Here is a 21729-nt window from a genome sequence, read left to right as displayed (position 1 = left end):
GGGGAGGGGTGCGGGGAGGACGGGGGTTAGGTGTTACTAACACCTAACCCCTTCCTCAATAACGTCCAGTCGGAACTGAGTCCGACTGGACGTTTTAACCCTTTCGATTGCGCCGTGAAACATCACGGCGCGATCGAAAGTCATCCGCCGACAATTGAAGCTGATCGGCACCCCCCGCGGCGAGATCGGAGGGTGCCGATAGCAGTAAAAGGTAGTCTGGGGTCTGGCCAGTGACCCCAGACTGCCCGGAGCCCCCACATACCTGGTGATCCTGCCAGGACCTTCTGATGTCAGGCTGTGCGTCTACACAGCCTGACATCCTGCTACGGAATGCCATGTGGGACACCTGCATGCTGTGTCTCACATGGCATTCTATATCAGCAAAGTATTGCTGATTGAAGTGTCCTAAATGGACACATGAAAAAGTTAAAAAAAATGTAAAAAAAATAAAATGAAGTGTATGAAAAAAATTAATAAAGTTATAAAGCCCAAAAATCCCTTTTTCTCAATAGAAAATGAATTATATAAAAAAAGAACTAAAAAGTAATAAAAACAATGCATATTTGGTATTGTCGCGTCCGTAACAATCTTTGCAATAAAACTGAAATAATATTTAATGTACACGGCGAACTCCGGAAAAAAAAAACGGAAAAAACTCGCCGGAAGTAATGATTTTTCGCCATCTCACCATACAAAATATGCTATAAAAAGTGATCAAAAAGTCATATGCATCCGACAACAGTACCAATAAAAAGCGCAGGTTGTCCCGCAAAAAATAAGCCCTCAACCAACTCTGTCAACCGAAAAATAAAAATGTTACGCCTCTTAGAAGATGCGATGCAAAAAACATTGATTTATGTCCCCAAATGTGTTTTTCCTCTGCAGAACTAGTAACACATAAAAAAATGCAATAAATGAGGTATCGCCGTAACCGTACCGACCCGCAGAATAAAGGGAACATGTTACTTATACTGTACGCTGCATGGTGTAAAATTAAAAAAGTAAAACTCAATGCCAGGATTGATTTTTTTTTTTTAAATCCAGCAAAAAAGGGTTAATAAAATGTATTCAATAAGATGTAGACACCCAAAAATGGTGTCATTACGAAATGCATCTCATCCCGCAAAGAATAAGCCCTTATATGGCTGCGTCACCAGAAAAATAAAGAAAATATAGCATCTCACAATGTGAAGACAAAAACCCTCAAAAATCGCCAAATTATTAGAACACAACTGGGTGCTTCATGTAGGGAATATATAAGCTGTGTGAGCGGATATCAGGGGACACCCCAGATTTACAGCTTATGAGGGAACAGACACCAGAAGTGACCCCTAAAGTGACCCCCAGAGTGACTCCCCCAATCATAGGAGCTACGGGGACATAGTAGGGAATTTGGTGTCTACAATGTCCTCCGCACAGCTTATACATTCCCTCTTCGCCATCCGCTGTGCAGTCACGTCCGGGATACTAATACTCACTACACCCCCTGATAAATTCTTTGAGGGGTGCAGTTTTCAAAATGGGGTCACTCCTGGTACCCCATGGAATCCACTTTTCTGGTACCTTACAGGCTCTACAAACATGACATGGCGCCCAGATACCAAACATCTGAATCTGTACTCCAAAAGCCGCATAGCGCTCCTTCACTTCTGCGCCCTGCTGTACGTCCAAACTGCAGTTTATGACACATGTATGACACATGTATGACACTGGTGTACCCCGGATAACGGACATAATGTCATATGTGGGTATAAACTGATATTAGGGCACAGCCGGACACAGAAGGGAAGAAGGGTCATTTGGTTTTTGGAGCACAGACGGTTTGGTTTTTGGATGCCATGACACTTTTGTAGAGCTGAAGCGCCAGTAATTTGGAATCCCCTGATAAATTACCTTATTTTGGAAACTACACCCCTGAAGGATTTATCCAGGGGTACAGACAGCATTTTTAACCCCCAAGTGTTGCTATAACTTTATATATATAACTATAACTGTAGTGGATTGTGAGAGGTGAAAATGACCATTTTTCCAGGAATACGTCCTTTCAGTGCGTAATATGTTATGCCTGGCTTGTATCAGAGATGAACGCTCTAAAAGCTGTTGTGCCTGGGATACCCGTTTAACAGTTTTTGGAGTGTCTCTGCTGACATAAGTCGGGCACAACATGTTGCACACTGAAATGGCAAATCTGTAAAATTTTCATTTTTAACTTCTCTATCAGTTGCGATTTCATTTCTGGAAACTAAATAAATGCAACACTCAAGGGTTAAAAATTCTCGCTACACCACTTGATAAATCCCATCAGTGGGGTAGTGTCCAAAATAGGGTGACATGTCTGCGGATTCCACTTTATTGGCAATTCAGGGGCTTTGCAAAAGTGGCATGACGTCCAAAAACCAAACTGTGCCCCAAAAACCAAAATAGCGCTCCTTCCCTTCTGTCCCCGGCTGTGCCCAAACAGCCATTTCTACCCACATATGGCATTAAGTACGTTATCCGGGGTACACCAGTGTCATACATGTGGGCATACACTGCTATTTGGGTACCCAGCAGGGTGCAGATGTGAAGGAGCAATATGTGCTTTTGGAGTGCAGATTTAGATTCTTCGTTTTTGGACACCATGTCACATTTGCAGAGACCCTAAAATTGCCCCTACAAAATGGGGTCACTTCTTGGTGAATTCCAGTTTACTGGAACCTCCAGGGCTCTGAAAAAACATCATGGCGCCCAGAGGGTCCCTCTAAATCTGTACCCCAAAAGCTAAAACGCACAGTGGTCCTTCCCTTCTGAGCCCTGCTGTGTGCCCAAGCAGCAGTTTACACCCACATATATAATTTTTTGACCCCCGGGATGGCCCACTTAATAGTTTTAGGAGTGCAGGTCTCTGACAACACAAAGTGGGTGCAACGTATTGGGCACCGAAATGGCATATTTTTAAAAATTTCAATTTTCATTTTGTACATTAATTTTTGGGAAGCATTTTAGGCTCAAAATGATAATACCCCTTGATACATTCCTTGACAGGTGTAGTTTCTAAAATGGGGTCACTTTTGAGGGGTTTCCATTGTATTGATACTTTAGGGGCTCTGCAAATGCGACATGGCCCCTGAAAACTATTCCAGCAACATCTGCCCTCCAAAATCCAAATAGCGCTCTTTCCATTCTGAGCCCCAGCATGTACCCATACAGCAGATTTTGGCCACATATGGGGTATTGCCGTGTTCAGAAGAAATTGTGTAACAAACTGTGGGGGGCTTTTAATTCTTAAACTATTTGCAAAATTAAAACTATGGCGCTAAATGGACGATTTATTGGGAAAAAAAGTAATTTTTCATTTTCACGTCCCAATGTTAATAAAATCTGTGAAACACCTGTGAGGCCAAAATACTCACTCTACCCCTAGACAAATTCTATGAGGGGTGTAGTTTCCAAAATGGGGTCACTTATAGGGGGTTTCCACTGTATTGGTACTTTAGGGGCTCTGCAAATGCGACATGGGACCTGAAAAATATTCCAGCAAAATCTGCCCTCCAAAAGCCAAATAGCCCTCTTTCCATTCTGAGCCCCGCCATGTTCCCATACAGCAGATTATGACCACATATGGGGCATTTCTGTGTTCAGCAGAATTTGTGTAACGAACTTTAGGGAGCTTTTTCTCCTTTATCCTCTTGTGAAAATTAAAAATTTGGGGCTAAATTGACAGTTTGTTGGAAAAAAAGTAATTTTTCATTTTCATGGCCCAATGTTAATAAAATCTGTGAAACAGCTGTAGGGTCAAAATGCTCACTCTACCCTTTAATATGTTCTGTGGGGGGTGTAGTTTCCCAAATGGGGTCACTTTTAGGGGGTTTCCACTGTATTGGTACTCTAGGGGCTCTGCTAATGCGACATGGCACCTAAAATTATTCCAGCAAAATCTGCCATCCAAAAGCCAAATAGCGCTCCTTCCATTCTGAGCCCCGCCATGTACCCATACAGCAGAATATGGCCACACATTGGGTATTGCCGTGTTCAGGAGAAATTGTTTAACAAACTGTGGGGGGCTTTTACTCCTTTAACCCCTTGTGAAAATGAAAACTTTGGAGATAAAGTGACATTTTAGTAATTTTTCATTTACACATCCCAATGTTAGTAAAATCTGTGAAACAACTGTAGGGTCTAAATGCTGACTATACCCCTTGATGAATTCTGTGAGGGGTGTGGATTCTAAAATGGGGTCACTTTTGGGGGGTTTCCATTGTTTTGGTACTCTAGGGTCTCTGCAAATAAGGCATGGCGCTGAAAATTATTCCAGCAAAATCTGCTGTTCAAACACCCAGTGTCGCTCCTTCCCTTCCATGCACTGCCGTGTGCCCAAAAATCAGTTTACACCCACATGTGGGGTATTTCTGTGCACGGGAGAAATTGCACAATAAACTGTGAGATGCATTTTCTCCTTCAACCCTTTGTGAATGTGTTAATTTTGGGTCTAAATGAATGTATTAGTGAAAAAAAATGAAATGTCTAAATTTCACTGCCATATTATTTTTATTCTTATGAAATGCTTAAAGGGTTAACAAACATCCCAAATGCTGTTTTGAATAATTTGAGGGATGCAGTTTTGAAAATGGGGTAATTTATGGGGGTTTCTATTATACAGGCCTTTATAATTACTTTCAGAACTGAAGTGGTCCCTAAAAAATTGGTTTGGAGAATTTTCTTGTAAATCTGGAAAATTGCTGTTACATTTGTAAGCCTTGTGACGTCCAAAATAAATTAAAAGACAATCAAAAGATGATGCCAATATAAAGCAGAGATATGGGAGATAATATTTATTCATGTATTTGAATGGTATGACTATCTGCCTGAAAAGCAGAGAATTTCACATTTTGAAAATTGCAATTTTTTTCAAATTTCCATCAAATTTCCTAGTTTTTTTTTATAAATAAATGCAAAAATATTGATTAGTGTTTACCACTAACATGAAGTATAATGTGTTACGAGAAAAAAATCTCAAATTCATTTGTGTAAGTTAAAGCGTCTCAAAGTTATTGCCATTTAAAGTGACACATGTCAGTTTTGAAAAAAGAGGCCTGGTCTTTAACATACTTTTGGGCCTGGTCCTTAACCGGTTAAAACACGCTAGCCACTCAGGAACATTCTGAATTACTTAAACCCCATGTCCTGTATAGAAAGGGGCTAAATGTACCCATGGATGCATATTTCTGAAAAAAAGTTAACTTTTTTCTTATTTCATACAAAGCAGGAATATAATTTACTGTACATTATTATAACACGGTAGTGGTATCATTCTTATTCACAAGGCTTTCCATAATACTGCACCTCCTTACATTTCCTCCCTCATCTCTGTCTACCGCTAAAACCCATGCTCTCTGTTCACTCAATGACATAAGACTAACAGCCATTATGAGAACCTCTCACGCTCGTATACAAGACTTCTCCCGAGCAGCACCACTTCTCTGGAAGGCTCTATCCCAGACAACCAGATTAACTCCCAATTTCCACAGCTTCAAGCACATACTAAAGACACATCTTTTCAGACAGGCCTATCACAATTCCTAATGTAAACCCTTCCATACCGTAATTAGAATTCCTAAAATTAACCCTCCTCTGTTCTTGCTCCCACATTACCCCACGTGATATGACACCAATTTCAGGCTAACTTTATATGCCCAGCACCATCTGCATGTTAAAGGACATGACTAGTGATGGCTCATACAGTTTTATGTTTGCATAATGACAATAACCTCTATTACAAAATTGTCTGAACACTGTATAAGTAATGCTACCACCGATGCCGCCCCTGATACCTCTTGCGTCACCCCCTCTACCACATAGATTGTAAGCTCTTGCGAGCAGGGCCCTCAGTCCCAGTGTGTGAAGTGACTATTTCTTTGTAATGTATCTTTTTGTCTGTACTTGAACCCTACAAGTTGTACAGTGCTGTGGAATATGTTGGTGCTATATAAATAAAATGTATTATTGTTGTTATTATTGTTATTGTAATATTATTTTTATTATTATTATTATTATTAGTGTACTAGAGTAGAATAGTACAAATAATTACTGTATATTGCAGTCATGTGCACTTATGAATTTTATTGCTGAGTATTAAACTTAAAGGGATTCTACCACTAAAACACTTTTTTTTCTAGTTACCACGTCGGAATAGCCTTTAAAAAGGCTATTCGTCTCTTACCTGTAGAAGTGCTCTCCGCCGCGCCGTTCGTTCAAAATACCGGTTTGTACCGGTATGCTAATGAGTTCTCTCGCAGCGATGGGGGCGTCCCCATCGCAGGAGCAGCGATGGGGGCGTCCCCATTGCAGCTCGAAAACTCACCGCAGCGCCGCCTCTCCGGTCTTCGGTGTCCTCCCCTTGCCTCTTCAGCGTCTGTCAGACGCCTGCGCAGTATGCTCTCTGTTCAACGAAGATTGCCGAACGTACTGCGCATGCGCGAAATTGCGATCCCAGCCATAGTGCGGGCACCGAACTTTCGCGCATGCGCAGTACGTTCGGCAATCTTCGTCGAACAGAGAGCATACTGCGCAGGCGTCTGACAGACGCTGAAGAGGCAAGGGGAGGACACCGAAGACCGGAGAGGCGGCGCTGCGGTGAGTTTTCGAGCTGCAATGGGGACGCCCCCATCGCTGCTCCTGCGATGGGGACGCCCCCATCGCTGCGAGAGAACTCATTAGCATACCGGTACAAACCGGTATTTTGAACGAACGGCGCGGCGGAGAGCACTTCTACAGGTAAGAGACGAATAGCCTTTTTAAAGGCTATTCCGACGTGGTAACTAGAAAAAAAAGTGTTTTAGTGGTAGAATCCCTTTAAATCAGACAAAATTATTGTCATGCCCTTTTTAAATTTTTAGTAATAAAAACATTGCACATGGAGTGAATATAACATATCAGTGCTTCTCAAACACAAAACCCACCTTTTAGCAAGTGTCTTATTTGTGACCCTCCACCGTTACTGTACGTATCCTCATTCAAAAAATAAGAATCCCTAAATTAAAACCAGTAATTTAGCTCAGTGAAACAGTAGACACAATGCAAATAACTAAAATAGAAGAATATGGTACAACAATACATATAGCATGTACTAATAGTTACGGTGTTGTCTATTTAAACATGTCTGTATAAAAAGTGTCTGTCACTAGAACCCAGCATATCAAACAGGGCCGCAGATGGATAGGGTCACCTAAATTAAACTGTGTTTTCCACTTGTGTATCAGTACCTCCATTAATTTGCTAAGATTTGTTGATTAAGGCTAAGTCCCCACGTAGCTCTGCAGGAAAAACCACAGCAGAAACGCAGAGGGTCAAGTGACTGGACACATCCATCAGCCACTCCACCCTATACATGCAGTAGTTTTTGTATAGCAGTTCAGGGTTATAATGATCACTGGCCCAGAAGGGCACGGGCCCCCTGGTCAGCTATAGATGGCTGGTGCCCCGCAGCATCATGATAGCAGTTGGCGAAAGACTAATTTGCCAAAAGCCACTTCATTTGTGCACATCTGGCAGCTGAGATCAGCATTGATCTCTTTGGAAGTCTCTGCACTGAATACTCCAGGCAGTAGAGATGAGTGCAAATCTCTTCTGTCTGTAATGTATTATCTTTACAAGAGAGACAACATGGGAAGAATATGCAAATGTCTCCCAGGATGTAAATAGGGGAGACAGTGCCTCAGTCATGCTGCCCACTAGGGGGAGCTCCCTTTAACATCATGCCTAACCTTCCTAGAGGCCATTGCTGCAATGATGTGGGATTTTACTAAGTTAGTCTCTCAGCCGAGGACAGCTGTTTCGATCTGATTGGATCTCTTCAGCAAAGGCCTCTGGGAAGGTCCGGCATGATGTTAAAGGGAGCTCCCCCTAGTGGGCAGCATGACTGAGGCACTGTCTCTCCTATTTACATCTCGGGAGACAGATTTGCATATTCTTCCCATGATCCCTCACTGTGGAGCGTAAATGGCTTAATAAGACTCCACAAACCTACATGGTGGTCTCTCCCTAAGGAGTGACAATATCCCCTTAAGAGAGACAACAGTCAGGTTATCAGCAACCCCATAGTGGATAACTCCTCTAAAGCGGTATTCCAGTTATCTGCTATTGATGAACTATCTTCAGGATAGGTCATCAATAAGAGATCAGTAGGGTTCAAACACCTGTTTTATGAAGGGACAGTAGTGTCAGTATTTACATTGCATGGTCATTGTGGTCATGGGTCATGCCTGGCGCACATATAGGCACTGCAGTTTCTTCAAACAGCTGATCAGCAGGTGTCCCCAGCTGTTGTACTCCCCCCCTTCCCAATCTGTTATTGATGACATATCCTGACACTATGTAACCAATACCAAGAGACAGGCATAACCCTTTAAAAGTGTTACACACCTTTTAAAAATTGATGGCTTACCATTAATATAGGCTATCAATTTTATATAGTCAAGGTTGACTGTCAGGACCCCTGATGATCAGCGGTTTCCCACATTGCGCAGCTCACAGTTCGTTTATATGCCAAGCACTATAGTGCTTACCTAATGTATACCTATACTGTATAACAGAAGTTTTGCGTACTCTAGCTGTTCCCTTTATGTCCTATATGAGACACTATTGCTCCACCCATTACTGGCGTTATCACAAATACACCATAGAGATTGGGTATGTGGAACTGGTCGAAGTTTGCACTGGGGCTCAACAGACTATAGCTACTCCACTGGCACAGGAGATAGCTGATGGACAGATCTGGTCACTTGACCCAACCTCAATGGCTGTTACAGGATAGGAGTTCTGTGCAGCCCAACTATACTGTATTTCCTGGGGAAGGGTTGTGCTTCTGAATGGGAGACATAGGCACAGATCTTTCTATAACATTATGTTATATTAGTAATTTGTTTACAGAGATTTTTCATACACCTATGTGAAAATAAACTTAAAGCAATCACCCCCTTTAAGTATACCCCATTGAGTTCTAACAGAGGCTGACTGAGTGCTGAATTGATATTTAGCATACTATATAATAGGTAATAACTTTCCGATTATCATCTTTTTTCTAGTAAGAAAATAAAACCCCGTGCGCCTCCTCCACCTACACTATATAGTTCCAAACTTGGAGTGGAGAACATGACATCTTCAGAGACAGAAGGGATTGCAAACCAGAGCTCAGAAGAGTCTAAAGAAAATCTGCTCCATAGGAAGGTGAACCTCCTGATAAGTTTACCGGATGGCCAGGAAAAGCCTGTCACTGTTGATGGCAAGTAAGTAAAAATATCTTTATTGGTACAAGACTCTTGTTCACTGTGTCAGGAATTGTTTAGAATAACGCCATTTGTAAGATGAGACTTTTTTCAAATTATTTGCACAAACAATTTGGGAATTTAAAGCTTTCTCAATTGAAGATAGTTTCCCATCATTTGCAGATAATAAGAAATTCTGTTCTGGAGAGGCGTCTCTTGGTTTTGGAAATAGTAGTATTTAGATAATGTTTGCAACAAATCTGCTGTGTGTGAACATACACTTAATCTGGCTGTATGCATTAGATGCGCACAGATTCCAACATGAACTGCTGACCTTTTAGTATTTGTGGGGGCCACCTGACTCTCCCTCAGCCTACCCGAGGAGTTATGTGTATGGCAAAGTACCTGAGTGCTGAGCAAATATTTGGCTGACAGCTATCTAAAGGGTATGGACAGCTTTAGTCTCTTTTCTTTTAAAGAGTTGCTGTTTGAATGGCAAACGTAATATGGAATCTTTGTATGTGTTTGGATAACTTCAGAAGTTAGGGGTAGCTGGCATTTAGAGTGTATTTTGTAAGCAATGTGGATAAAATTTTTATGTCCAGATTAACAGAATTTTTGTAGTAAATAATGAATGTTTTTTGCTATCACTGTACATTCTGTCAATGTGTTCATACTGTATTTGATACTATTATGGCATATTAAACATCATGTTCCAAATTATCATGCAATATTTCAATTAAACCCATGGATGGTATTATGTGTCTCTGGATCACTGAAATCAATTTCAAGCACCTCTGACATTTAGTTTTCCAGATGAGCCCAATTAAAGGAAACCTACTTAATGCTAAGGCCTCAAGTAGCGAGCTTCAGCCAAAAAAAGCTGCAGAAAAGACTGCGGCGGAAACACATGGCGGTTTTTACCACAGTGTTTTTCAAAGAAAGTGAAACTTTCTGTATCTATTATTATACGTTTACGGAAAATGTTATCATTTACATAGGTATAATCGATTTTCAAAATCAGAAGCATTTGTGAAAACACTGTATTTCCACTGCAGATTTTTTTCTGCAATGTGTGGATGGGATTAGCCAGAATGCAGATACTGTAAAACGCAGCATTTTTGCAACATGGGATGCGGAAACAACATGGACGTTCCACATTAATAAACCCCTAGACGTCATTAGTCTGGCTAATTACATCACTCTGATACTCGGGGCTGCAGTCATGTTAGTTAAAGTCAAACACCTGTGATATACAACTGCTCCTGTAGGAGTGATAAGGGCGGCATCTCCATGCTGAGGCTATGGAGATCATGTTCCATGTTACACTGTGATAAGGGAAGCTTTTACGACTTTTATCATCACTTTTATCAACAAAATGTAACTTTATGGTGACTAAAGTAGAGTGAAAAAGCATTTCCATTCACATTCTGCCAACAGAACTTGTTTCCTTGCCATCCCCTCCCCTTCACCTTCTTCCCCTAGGTCTGCTCTCTAGCTAGAGATAACACAAGCAGTTTACAGCCCTCTACTATACTAAACCACTGGTTAATTTACACATGGATCAGGAGTTCAAAAATTAGCCATGCTGAATATAAAACCATATAAAACCTAATTTTTGGTTGAAAAACTATATACATGTATAGCTTCTCTAGTCAGAAAAACTAGAAAATCTAATTTTGATATGTTTTTGTACAATACAATTTTGTTCTAGGTAAAAGAAACAACATTTATATTTTTTCACATTTTGCACCATTCTTCTACTTCTAGTGAAAGAAATATTAAACTTATTTAACAAATAAGGCTAGTTATTTCAAACCTTAGGGAGCGTTCACACTACCATCGGTGTCCGACAGGTAGTGTCCACTGCTAATGTCCGTTCAAAATCTGGCACGGACATTAGCAGCGGACACTAGCTGTGTCTGTGACATTTTTCATTCATTTAAATGAAGATCGGGTGCGTTGTTTTACACTCCGTGCCTGTCCTTAAGTGTCCGTTCCTAAAGATGTCCGATTTTTCAAGCAGACAGAAAAACCCGACATGTAGGTTTTTTCTATCAAGCAGAAACAATTGCACTAGGCTCAGATATACATGAAGACTAATTTTTGAAACAGTCATGTTTGCCGATGAGTGCCGTGCAATCCTGGATATTCCAGATGGAGGAAGTAGTGGATGGTTGGTGGATGGTCATCATATTCAAACAAGGCTGTGACATCAGCAAAGAGGTGGCAGAGTCATGTTTTGGGTCAAGATCATGGGGAGACAGCTGGTAAGCCCCTTTAAGGCCCATGAATTTTTGTAAAATGACCTTTGCAAAGTATATAGAGTTTCTGAGAGACCACTTTCTTCCATGATAAAAAAAAGAACCGTGCCTTCCATAGCAAAATCATCTCATGCATGTCAATACACCACCTCAAGTACTAAAGAATACCTGTGAGTCATTGGCTGCTATGGGCATAAATGGAGAGAAACTCATGGTGTGACCACCAGCCTTCCCTGACCTCATCCCTACTGAGAACCTTTGGAGTGTGAACTAAAAAAACCAAATACTCACCCAGACACTCCGGGGTCTAACAGCACAGTCCAGTCCTGCAGCTCCGCACGTGACCTCTAAGGTAGTAAACACCGAAACAGCAGGACCAGAATGCAGTGTCAGACACTGAAGTGTCTGGGTGAGGTTTTATTTTTGCACAGCATTTTGTTTTCCAGTGATTCACTGCATGGGCACTTAGCCTTAAAGAGAACCTTTCACTATGTCCATTCTGGTGCAGTAGGAATATTTTCTCTTACCCCCACCATTGCTCTCTGTCACCAGGAGATAAGGGGGCAAGTGATTTTGAACTCTGACATGGTCTGAAAAAGCTCAGTATTAATCCCCTTTACCTGCTCTTCCCACAGTACAAAGCCTGGGCAGTGGGAGGTAGAGAGAAAATTCCAGCTGTATAGCACCTATTAACCCCTTCCTGATATCAGGTATTTAAATATGGAGGCTGGTGGCTTCCCTACAGGTATAAAGGAATCAGAAAACCCACAAAGGAAACCTCTGTGGGCTTTCTGTGAAAAGTGATGCAGGAAAAACCGTGATGCGTTGCTGCCGCAACTTTTTTTCAACAAGCTTTTTTGCTGTGGCTCGCTACGCTTTAGCCTAAAGAAGTAAAAGAAAAAACACAGTTTGTTATGGAATCTGTTTTTTTTTTAGTTATTCATCATTTTCCACCTTGTTCCACTCAATATGACTTGTAAACATGTGGCATGTGGAGTACAGTTGAAGAGAAGTTTTATTTCATTAGTTGCTTCCATAGCTTGATCATGGGTGCCACAATACCACACCTTGTTTCCTAATTTAACATAATGTGCTCCAGGTATGTGCAAACACAATGTACATTCAGTCGTCAGACTGCAGTGTTCCATGGATTGCTGTTATGTAAACCCCAGTCTAATTTGGTAGCTCAGACAATAATGGGCATGTCATGTCCTGGCACACTAGGCAGTCGTCAGTACTGTACAGTATGTTTGGCAAAGAAACAGAATGTCTCTCTGGAAATGGTGCCTACTGGTTAATTAGTTTTATGTTGCCATGATACCCCGCCATGTACCACACCCAGGACATAAATAAAGCTGGGAAATTTCGGGATGTTTCCATTTTAAGTGTATTATATAGACATATTATTTAAGATTTATTCACTGCACTTCCAGAAATATTTACCCACTACCAGTACCCGCGACTTCGTCCGCGGAACCCTGATCCCCTGCGCGACCCACCTGTAGCGCCGCGCAGGCTTCTTCCTTTGCCTTGTGTCCACAGCGGCTCCCTTTTCCTCATCTACCCCCTGGCGCCCGCCAACCCCCTTTTTTCCTACCAACTCCCTCATGTGCTCAATTCTTTCTCCTATCCTGTGCCCCGCCCTGTCCCCGTCCCCCTTCCAGGGGCCCCCGGGTTTACCTGCCCAGGCCTCCCCATTCCCGCGTCCCCCACTGCACCGGGAACCTCCTCACTCCCAACACCCCACCCCTCTCCCTTCTCAAAGTCCCCTAACTCACCTGTCGTCACAACCCTTCTCCCGCGGCCGAATGACACTGTAGATAGCCCTGAGCAGACATCGGCGACATCCCCGACGGACATGCAGAGTCCAGAGGCTGCAGCCGCCACGGGACAGCAGGCGGAACCGGCGTTCCAGACCACGGCGCAGGCGACCCCCTTTCCGGACGCGGCAGAGCACTGTGGTCCTGTGGTAAGCCCACACAGGCGGGGCAGCGTACGCACTTCTCGCTGCCCCAGAGTACGGGCGCTGGTTCAGGACGCTCTGGACCTCTGAGAGCCGCCATATTCTTGTGGACCCTGGCCGGCCGATATCTCCGCCCACATAGAGAAGCGGCACCCATCCAGGTGAGCTGCTGATGGGGCTGGGATGACATCATCCCAGGTCCTACAGCGTTCCAGGTCCTGCAGCGAATTCAAAAGTGAAAAGCACCGGTCACGGGAGTGAATTGCGGTGGTGTACGGGAATTCCATGTAGCCTATCGTTCAATCCGGAAACCAAGGTATGTATGTGTGCAATTTCAGCCAAATCCGTTCTCCTGTCTAGGTGTCATTGCGTCCCCTTTCCAACCCCTCTTCCCCCCTAACCCCTTTGCACCCACCCCCGCAACCCCGGCCTCGGCCTCCTCCCCTGCCTGGGGTTAGGAGCTAGGCCCGAGAGGGCAATAGGGAGTTTGTGGCTTGCTATGCTAAAAAGTGTGTGGGATTGCAGAGCTGGTAGTATGAGTTGTGGTTTTGTGGGGGTCCTGGCAAAAATGTATGTCTGCGATTGTGATGAAAAGTAGCCTATCGTTCAATCCTGCCTAGGAACTATGTTTGCTGAAAATTTGAGCCAAATCGGTTGAGCGGTTTTTGCGTGGTTGAGGAACAAACATCCATTTATAATATTAGTAGGATAGGATAGTAAGTCATCCATAGTTGTTACATGGGATACTACAATTATCTTTATTTCTATAGATGCAGTTCTGATAATATTTTCTACATAATAAGTGTTGGATGTACAATATAATCACGTTTCTCGCATGTGGTTTTTAATTTATTTTTTTAGATAATGAATTTCCTCATATAAATGTATTTATCTGTATTGATTTGTTGATTTGTAGCTATTTTAGATAGAAATTATGTTTATATTTTTTGTCCAAAATTGCATTGGTGCCAAAGTTTTAGTGGTTTTGAAGAAATGTTGGGAGCATGCAAATATGAGATATCAGGGTATTGGTCCATGCACATCCAATAAAAGCAATAAAAGAGTTAAATCTTTAGTAAACAAATAAGTGAAAAATGAGCAATACTTTGTTAATAGGTTAATTGAACCAATGCAAATAATTACACATTTGCATCTTTGCATTTAGTGGACATCATTCAGGCAGGATCGGGGAATGCTTCCTTTTCAGCTCGGCTTTTGACTTGGCAGAAATATCAGCTGTATCTTCCTTTGTTCAATACTTCTGGCTTCTTTCCCAGTTTTTTACAGTTTAAGATGTGAAGTTTCTTTTATGATGCTTTCATTTTCAAATGATAGTTCTTATTAACATTTCAAGTTTTCTGCTTAGTTTTGAGAAAATGCACATTTTAAGAAATTGATAATTCAATAAAAATGAATCCCATACTTTATATAGCAGATCATTGGCCTTATGGTATGATTTTTGCAGCCAGCTCTTCATTTCCAGTCTGAGTTTTAAGTATCACCCTGTAAATAATGGAAGCAGAGCTCAGAGGCCGATTACAGAACCGTGCTAAAAATAGCTAAGAATAGCTGGCAGACAGATCAAGATTTTAATCATGTGGTTCCTCTTCTAGTCTGTAGCATTGTTCAGTGAAAGTTAAAAGAAGCACATATGGGTCATTCCTTACCTTTCCAATTACCAGGACATGCCCACCTATGTGTGTCATTAGATTAACTTTTCAGGGCAATATTATTTCAAGCTGTTGAATCGCAATGTGATATCCCGTTTATATCTATGTGCGGCTATGCAGTTGTTATGTTGTGGCTCGCAGTCTTTAAATGTTAGAGAATATTCACACTGAGTGTTTTGCAGGCAGATTATGAGGCAAATTCATCCTCAAAAAACACCAGTCTCTCTCTCATTCATTTTAAATGGATTCAGTGGCAGAATTTTTCCTCTAGCAAGAAAAAAAACTCTGAGGCCACATGTAGTGGGCTGCAGCCAAAAAGCACTATGAGTTTTTAGTACCCACAACTTCAGTTATCAAGAATATGGTGAGTGAGCAGCGCAGCGCCGGCATGTGAACAATACTGGGGCAGAATAATATGCTCTACAATGGTCCTGGAACAGTATTATATGCTCCACAGTAGTCCCCACACAGTATTATATGCTCCACAGTGGACCAACACAGTATTATATGCTCCACAGTGGACCAACACAGTATTATATGCTCAACACAGTAGCCCCCACACAGTATTATATGCTCCACAGTGGCCCCTACACAGTACTATATGCTCCACAGTGGCCCCAATACAGTATTATATGCTTCCAAGAGCCCCCATACAGTATAATATGCTCCCAAGAGCTCCCCTAGATGTTGCTAATATTATTCTCTGGGGTCACTTCAGACCTCAGAGTATAATAAGTAGTGGCGCAGGTGAAGTGATTAAAAGTCACAAACCCTTATACCCACTTTGTCTCAATTCTCCTGGCATCCTCGCTCTGTCTGGTTGTTTTCAGTATCTTCTTTGGTCCTCCTTTGTCTGGTGACTGTGGTCACCCCAGGCGTCACTTCTGGGGCCTGTGATTGGGCCTCAGAGGTCATGTAGGACACGAGGACATCATTATGCTAGCGTCTCTCGCGTGACCACAGGCACAGGCCGGAAGAGCACTGGAGGGGATGCTGAGCCCAGGAGAGTTGCGTATAGTTTTTATTTTTAGTCACGCCCCTGTCCGATCACCAGGCAACTTAACAACATACATAACAGTCAGGGAAGTAGGTTTTCTACAATGCTATCATGGCCCCAGGCATTTCAAGTTGGCAACATATCCTTTCAGGTACAGTCGCGGTCGCATCCACTGCCATACCTGCCTGATATTTCCACTCAGTAATATTTACTTGAATAGAACTGGACTGCAGAAAGCTGAAATACCACTATAGTACTACATTTTCATTGTTGGGTGGAACTATACTTTTAAAACACAATAGGACAGATTTATAATGTCTTGTATAAAAAGTTGCAATTATTTTATGTAAATCTGATTTTTCATTTCCATCATCCTTGATACTTTCTTGAAAAAGGTGGTGTGGCGATATCGTGCAGGAAATAGGAATGTTGCTATTGACCTCACCATATTTAATATCATTTGTCCCAGTTAACTGGTGTAAATAATGCGATTGTATAAACTCCAGCCCCATGTATTCTTTATAAAAAATAATGTGATTGTATAAAACTCCAGCCCCATGTAATCTTTATAAAAAATAAAACACGACTGCATACACGACTATGGGCGCCGCCATGATGCGGCCGCCCTCTGACCCAGTGGTAAGGTGATCCATCGAACTCAGTGTCTTACAAGAGCTACTGGGTCCAGGACCCAGCTCAGCTCTGTAAGTGTAAAGAACAGTGTGCAGGAGGCTGGATTCCTCCTGCAACTGAGGCTAAATGTACCAGCCCCATATATATTGGAAATCAGCCTCCCTAACAAAGAAAAAAGTGATCCGATGTCACCAAAGGTCTCTTATGACCTTATGGGGACACCACCTGAAAAAAAAAAAAAAAAAGTTTAAAAAAATGAAAATAAAATAATAATAATAAAAATATATGCTAATAAAACGCCGTTATTGAAGGTTATAGCCCCACCCCCGACAACACCATACAAAATAAAAATTACCGTAACGGAGAGGAAAAACTATTTTATAAAGTTTTTCAGTAGCACTTTGTGTTATTAAATAAAAAAAAAAAAATAATAGTAAAGTGAAAACCAGACACAATTTCCCTCCTATTATGTTTATATTTTCCTGGATATAAAAAAAATTAAAACACATTCAAAAATAAAAACAACATAAAAATAAAGCCCTCTGTGTCCCCGAAAAAAAGACGCAAAAATTAGTTGCATGATACATACGAGAAAAATGTTATAGCCCTCAAAACCGCACATACAGAAAAAAAATGTGTCTGGTCCTGGACCACAAATTGGCCCGGTACTGAAGTGGTTAAACGAGGGGTACCAACAATTTTGTCATGTGTGTGTGTTTATGTATGGCTTGGACAAGAAAAAGAAAGGTTGAGGCTGGGACCACATGTAGCGTAAACCGCTGCGTTTTACATTAACTACAAAGTGGATGGAATTCTGGCTAATCCCATCCACAAATATGCTGTGGAAATGCTTGCGTTTTTACAAATTGTGGCATGTCAAATACACCTGCGGAAATGCTGGCGGTTTCCATTTAGGTATAATGGAAGCAGAAAGTCACCAGAGGAAAACTCTGTATTACTAGTTTGAAGTGAAAGAACTAATATTGGAAGCATATAATTGGGGGCCATAATGATGTGGCAATAACATTACCCTTCAATGGAAAAAAGGGCATAACAGCTTTCTCAATGGGTGTGGCATGTATGAAGCTAAATATATTCAGATCCCATTTAGTAATATCACACCCAGATTTTTACAGGTTAAATAAAAAAAAACTATTATACCATTTTTATTTACACTAGGTAAGCATCACTATAAATATCGTGTTCATTTTATTGTATAGCTCGCAACGGTTACGGCAATACCGAGTATTCATATACATATTCATCTACTATGTTCTGCCATTTAATAAAGTGTATTACTGTATTTCCACAGATTTAGCCACTTTTAGTAGATGAATTTTTCTGATCTAAGGCTTCAATAGTGATGATTGTACTGGTACTGTAGTGCATACTAATGAGCCGGTGACCGGGTGAGGGAGTCATGTCTGAGTTAGTAATGGGTGTGTCCACATCCTTCTTGCCATATAGTTTATATGAAAATATACACCCTGTAATTCACTAATGTGCAGAGCCACATATACTATCAATAACTTTTTGTTGGAGTTTCTCAGCAGTAGCATGTTAATTTTAGCTGCGGAATTGTTAAAGGGGCTCTATCAGCAAAACCTAGAAAAGAATGATCTACTTACACATCGTGCACGCTGGGCGGGCATTCAGGGTGTGTCTTCTTCTTCTTTCACGCCTCCTCTTCCTCCGATGTCCTCGGGTCCCGTCCTCCTCCGGCGCTTGCGAACTGACATTGATTTAAAAAAATGGCCTGGGCGCATTCGCAGTAGCCGTAGTAGAAGCCGCATGCTACTGCGCATGCGCCCAAGCCATTTTTTTAAATCAATGTCAGTTCACGAGCGCCGGAGGAAGACGGGACCCGAGGACATCGGAGGAAGAGGAGGCGTGGATGAAGAAGACGGCGCACCCTGAATGCCTGCCCAGCGTGCACGATGCGTAAGTAGGTCACATTCTTTTTTAGGGTATTATTTTAAAACGGGGGGGGGGGGGGGGGGGGTAGTTTAATATAACATTTACTGTGCCTGAATAGCCTATTTAAAGGCTATTCACGCATATGTGGGGCTCTATCAGCATGATTTTGCTGATAGAGCCCCTTTAACATTTTCCCTATAGAGTATTGTTAATGCCTGCATTTTTCAATTCTCATTTTTCATTTTTGAATCCCCCCCCCTCCAAACCCCATCATTTTCTTAATTTGCTACTCTTACAGCCATATGAGGTCTTAATTTTTGCAGAACAAATTTTTCTTCATGATGTTATCATTACAATGTACTGGGAATCTAGAAAAAAAATCTGAATGGGATGGATTTTAAGAAAAAGTGCATTTGTGCGACTTTCTTATGGGCTTTGTTTTTACGGTGCTCACTGTGCAGCCAAAATGACATGTCCCCTGTATTCTATGTTTCGGGGATACCAAATTTATATGGATTGATTTACATTTTAACCCCTTAAGTTTAAATCCTAAACTGTGCCAAAATGTTTTTTTCCTAAAATTTGCCATATTCAGACATCGGTAAGTTTTTTCACATTTCTGTATACAGAGATATATAGGACATCTTTTTTTGCGAGACAAAGTGTACTTTTTAGTTATACCATTTTGGGGAATTGCTATTGCTTTGATCACCTCTTATTCAAATTTTTATCAGAGGCCAAACTGTGAAAAACAGCGGTTCGGCACTTTTGGCTTTTTTTCCCCACTGTGGTGTTCACTCTACAGGAAAAATATTTTTATAGATTTGTAGACCGGGCGTTTTCGGACACAGGAATACCTAATGTGTATCTTTTTCACAGTATTTAAGTACTTTTATATGTGTTCTAGGTAAAGTGGGATGATTTAAACTTTTATTATTTTTTATTGTATGTATTTTTTTACTTTTTAATTTTTTTTATGCATTTATTAGATTGCCTAGGGATTTTGAACCCCAGGGGGTGTGATCACTGTGATTCAATGGGAGGCTTTTTTTTCAGCGCTGAAATTCCACAGTAAATTGCTCACCATTTTCCTCCGTGTGAATGGACCCTAAAAGTATGGTCTGGGAGTCGTAATTGACTTACCTGGTCTTGCTGATGATGGACCTGAGGGTTCCAGCAATGTCACCACCCCGGTCATGTGATTGAAAGCAGTTTTGTGCATTGCAGGTGGTATTAGAGATAAAGTAAAAAAACACAATACCATTTTACCTCCCACCTTATTATCTGCAGCAGTTCAGAACATAAACAAGTATATAAAGATAATACATTTGGTATCTGTTTAGCTTGAGCATCGGTTTAGTTTACACTACTGGCATACTCTTTCTGGTGGGTTTCTCTATGCTTTGAAATTTGCAGTGCTATCTTGCTGTTAAGGCTAAGCCCCCACATAGCGTCCCACAGTAAAAAAGTGCTGTGGGAAAAACTGCGGCGAAAATGCATTGTGGTTCTTTCTGCAGTGCTTTGCATAGAAAGATCGCAGATGTTTCCTCTCCGAGCTTTCTGCTTCAATAATACATACAAGAAAACTGCTGGTGTTTCTGTAGGTATAATTGACATGCTGCAATTTCCAAAACAGTTGCATGTCTGCTGTGTATATTTTAACACAAAGTGCCCCGGCCTAAGGCTGAGGACCCACATTGCAGAAACACAGCTTTTTTTGTTGCAGATTTTGCAGCAGTTTTTGAGCCAAAGTCAAGAATGACTACAAAAGAATGGGAAATCTATAGAAAGTTCTTATACTTCTACCTTCTGCTCGATCCACTACTCACTGTGGCTCAAAAAAAACACAGTCTAGGGTTCATTCACACGGAGTAACGCGAGGTGTTTTTTGTGCTTATTTTGTGCTTATTTTTACGGCCGTAAAAAGACATTTCCATTGAGTTCTATAGTAAAATACGCCTGTATTTTTATGTCCGTAATTTTACGTCCGTTATTTTACGGACATAAAATTACGGACGTAAAAATACAGGCGTATTTTACTATATAGCTCAATGGAAACGTCTTTTTACGGTCGTAAAAATAAGCACAAAATAAGCACAAAAAACGCCTCGTGTTACTCCGTGTGAATGGACCTTAAGGCTCCGTTCCCACGGAGTAACGCACCGCTCATTTAGGGTGCATTCACACTGAGTAAACGCTAGCTTATTCTGAACGTAAAACACGTTCAGAATAAGCGGCGTCTAAAGCAGCTCCATTCATTTCTATGGGAGCGGGGATACGAGCGCTCCCCATAGAAATGAATGGGCTGCTTCTTTCACTCCGTGCAGTCCCATTGAAGTGAATGGGGAGTGCCGGCGTGTACGCTCCGGCATGAGCAGAGCTTGCCGTATACGTCGGCACTCCCCATTCACTTCAATGGGACTGCACGGAGTGAAAGAAGCAGCCCATTCATTTCTATGGGGAGCGCTCGTATCCCCGCTCCCATAGAAATGAATGGAGCTGCTTTAGACGCCGCTTATTCTGAACGTGTTTTACGTTCAGAATAAGCTAGCGTTTACTCAGTGTGAATGCACCCTTAGACAGGTAAACACATGTTAGAGCGAGGCGCTTCAAAACAGATCCCATTGATTTCAATGGAAGCCGTCTTACGCGCGCTACCCATTGAAATCAATGGGTTATAAAGCCTCCCATTGATTTCAATGTGTAGCGCGCGTAAGCCGACACCCATTGAAATCAATGGGATCTGTTTTGAAGCGCCTCGCTCTGACACGTGTTTACGTGTCTAAATGAGCGTCGCATTACTCCGTGAGAACGGACCCTAAAATCTGCAACAAAAAGCTGCATTTCCACAATGTGGGGCCTAAGGGTCCATTCACACAGAGTAAACGCGCGCTCATTTTGGCAAAATACACATGTAAAAATAAGACTCCCATTGACTTCAATTACATTTTTTACACGTATAAAAAAAAAACACGTCAGAATACACGTGTAAAATGTCACTGAAGTCAATGGGAGTCTTATTTTTAGATGTGTATTCTTTACA

General features: G+C 41.6%; 1 protein-coding gene across 1 annotated transcript in view; it reads left to right on the top strand.

Moving 5' to 3' along the window:
• The window catches only part of COBL (cordon-bleu WH2 repeat protein), a 241349-nt gene that overhangs the window by 86861 nt on the left and 132759 nt on the right, over window positions 1-21729 (top strand). The window contains exon 3 of the mRNA XM_075271170.1: window positions 9063-9263. Coding sequence (XP_075127271.1) covers window positions 9063-9263 — 201 coding nt within the window. The remainder of the gene's footprint in view (window positions 1-9062; window positions 9264-21729) is intronic.

The sequence above is a fragment of the Leptodactylus fuscus genome, chromosome 4 (assembly GCF_031893055.1).
Source record: "Leptodactylus fuscus isolate aLepFus1 chromosome 4, aLepFus1.hap2, whole genome shotgun sequence".
Classification (NCBI taxonomy): Eukaryota; Metazoa; Chordata; class Amphibia; order Anura; family Leptodactylidae; genus Leptodactylus; species Leptodactylus fuscus.
This window is presented reverse-complemented; position numbering and strand designations above follow the sequence as displayed.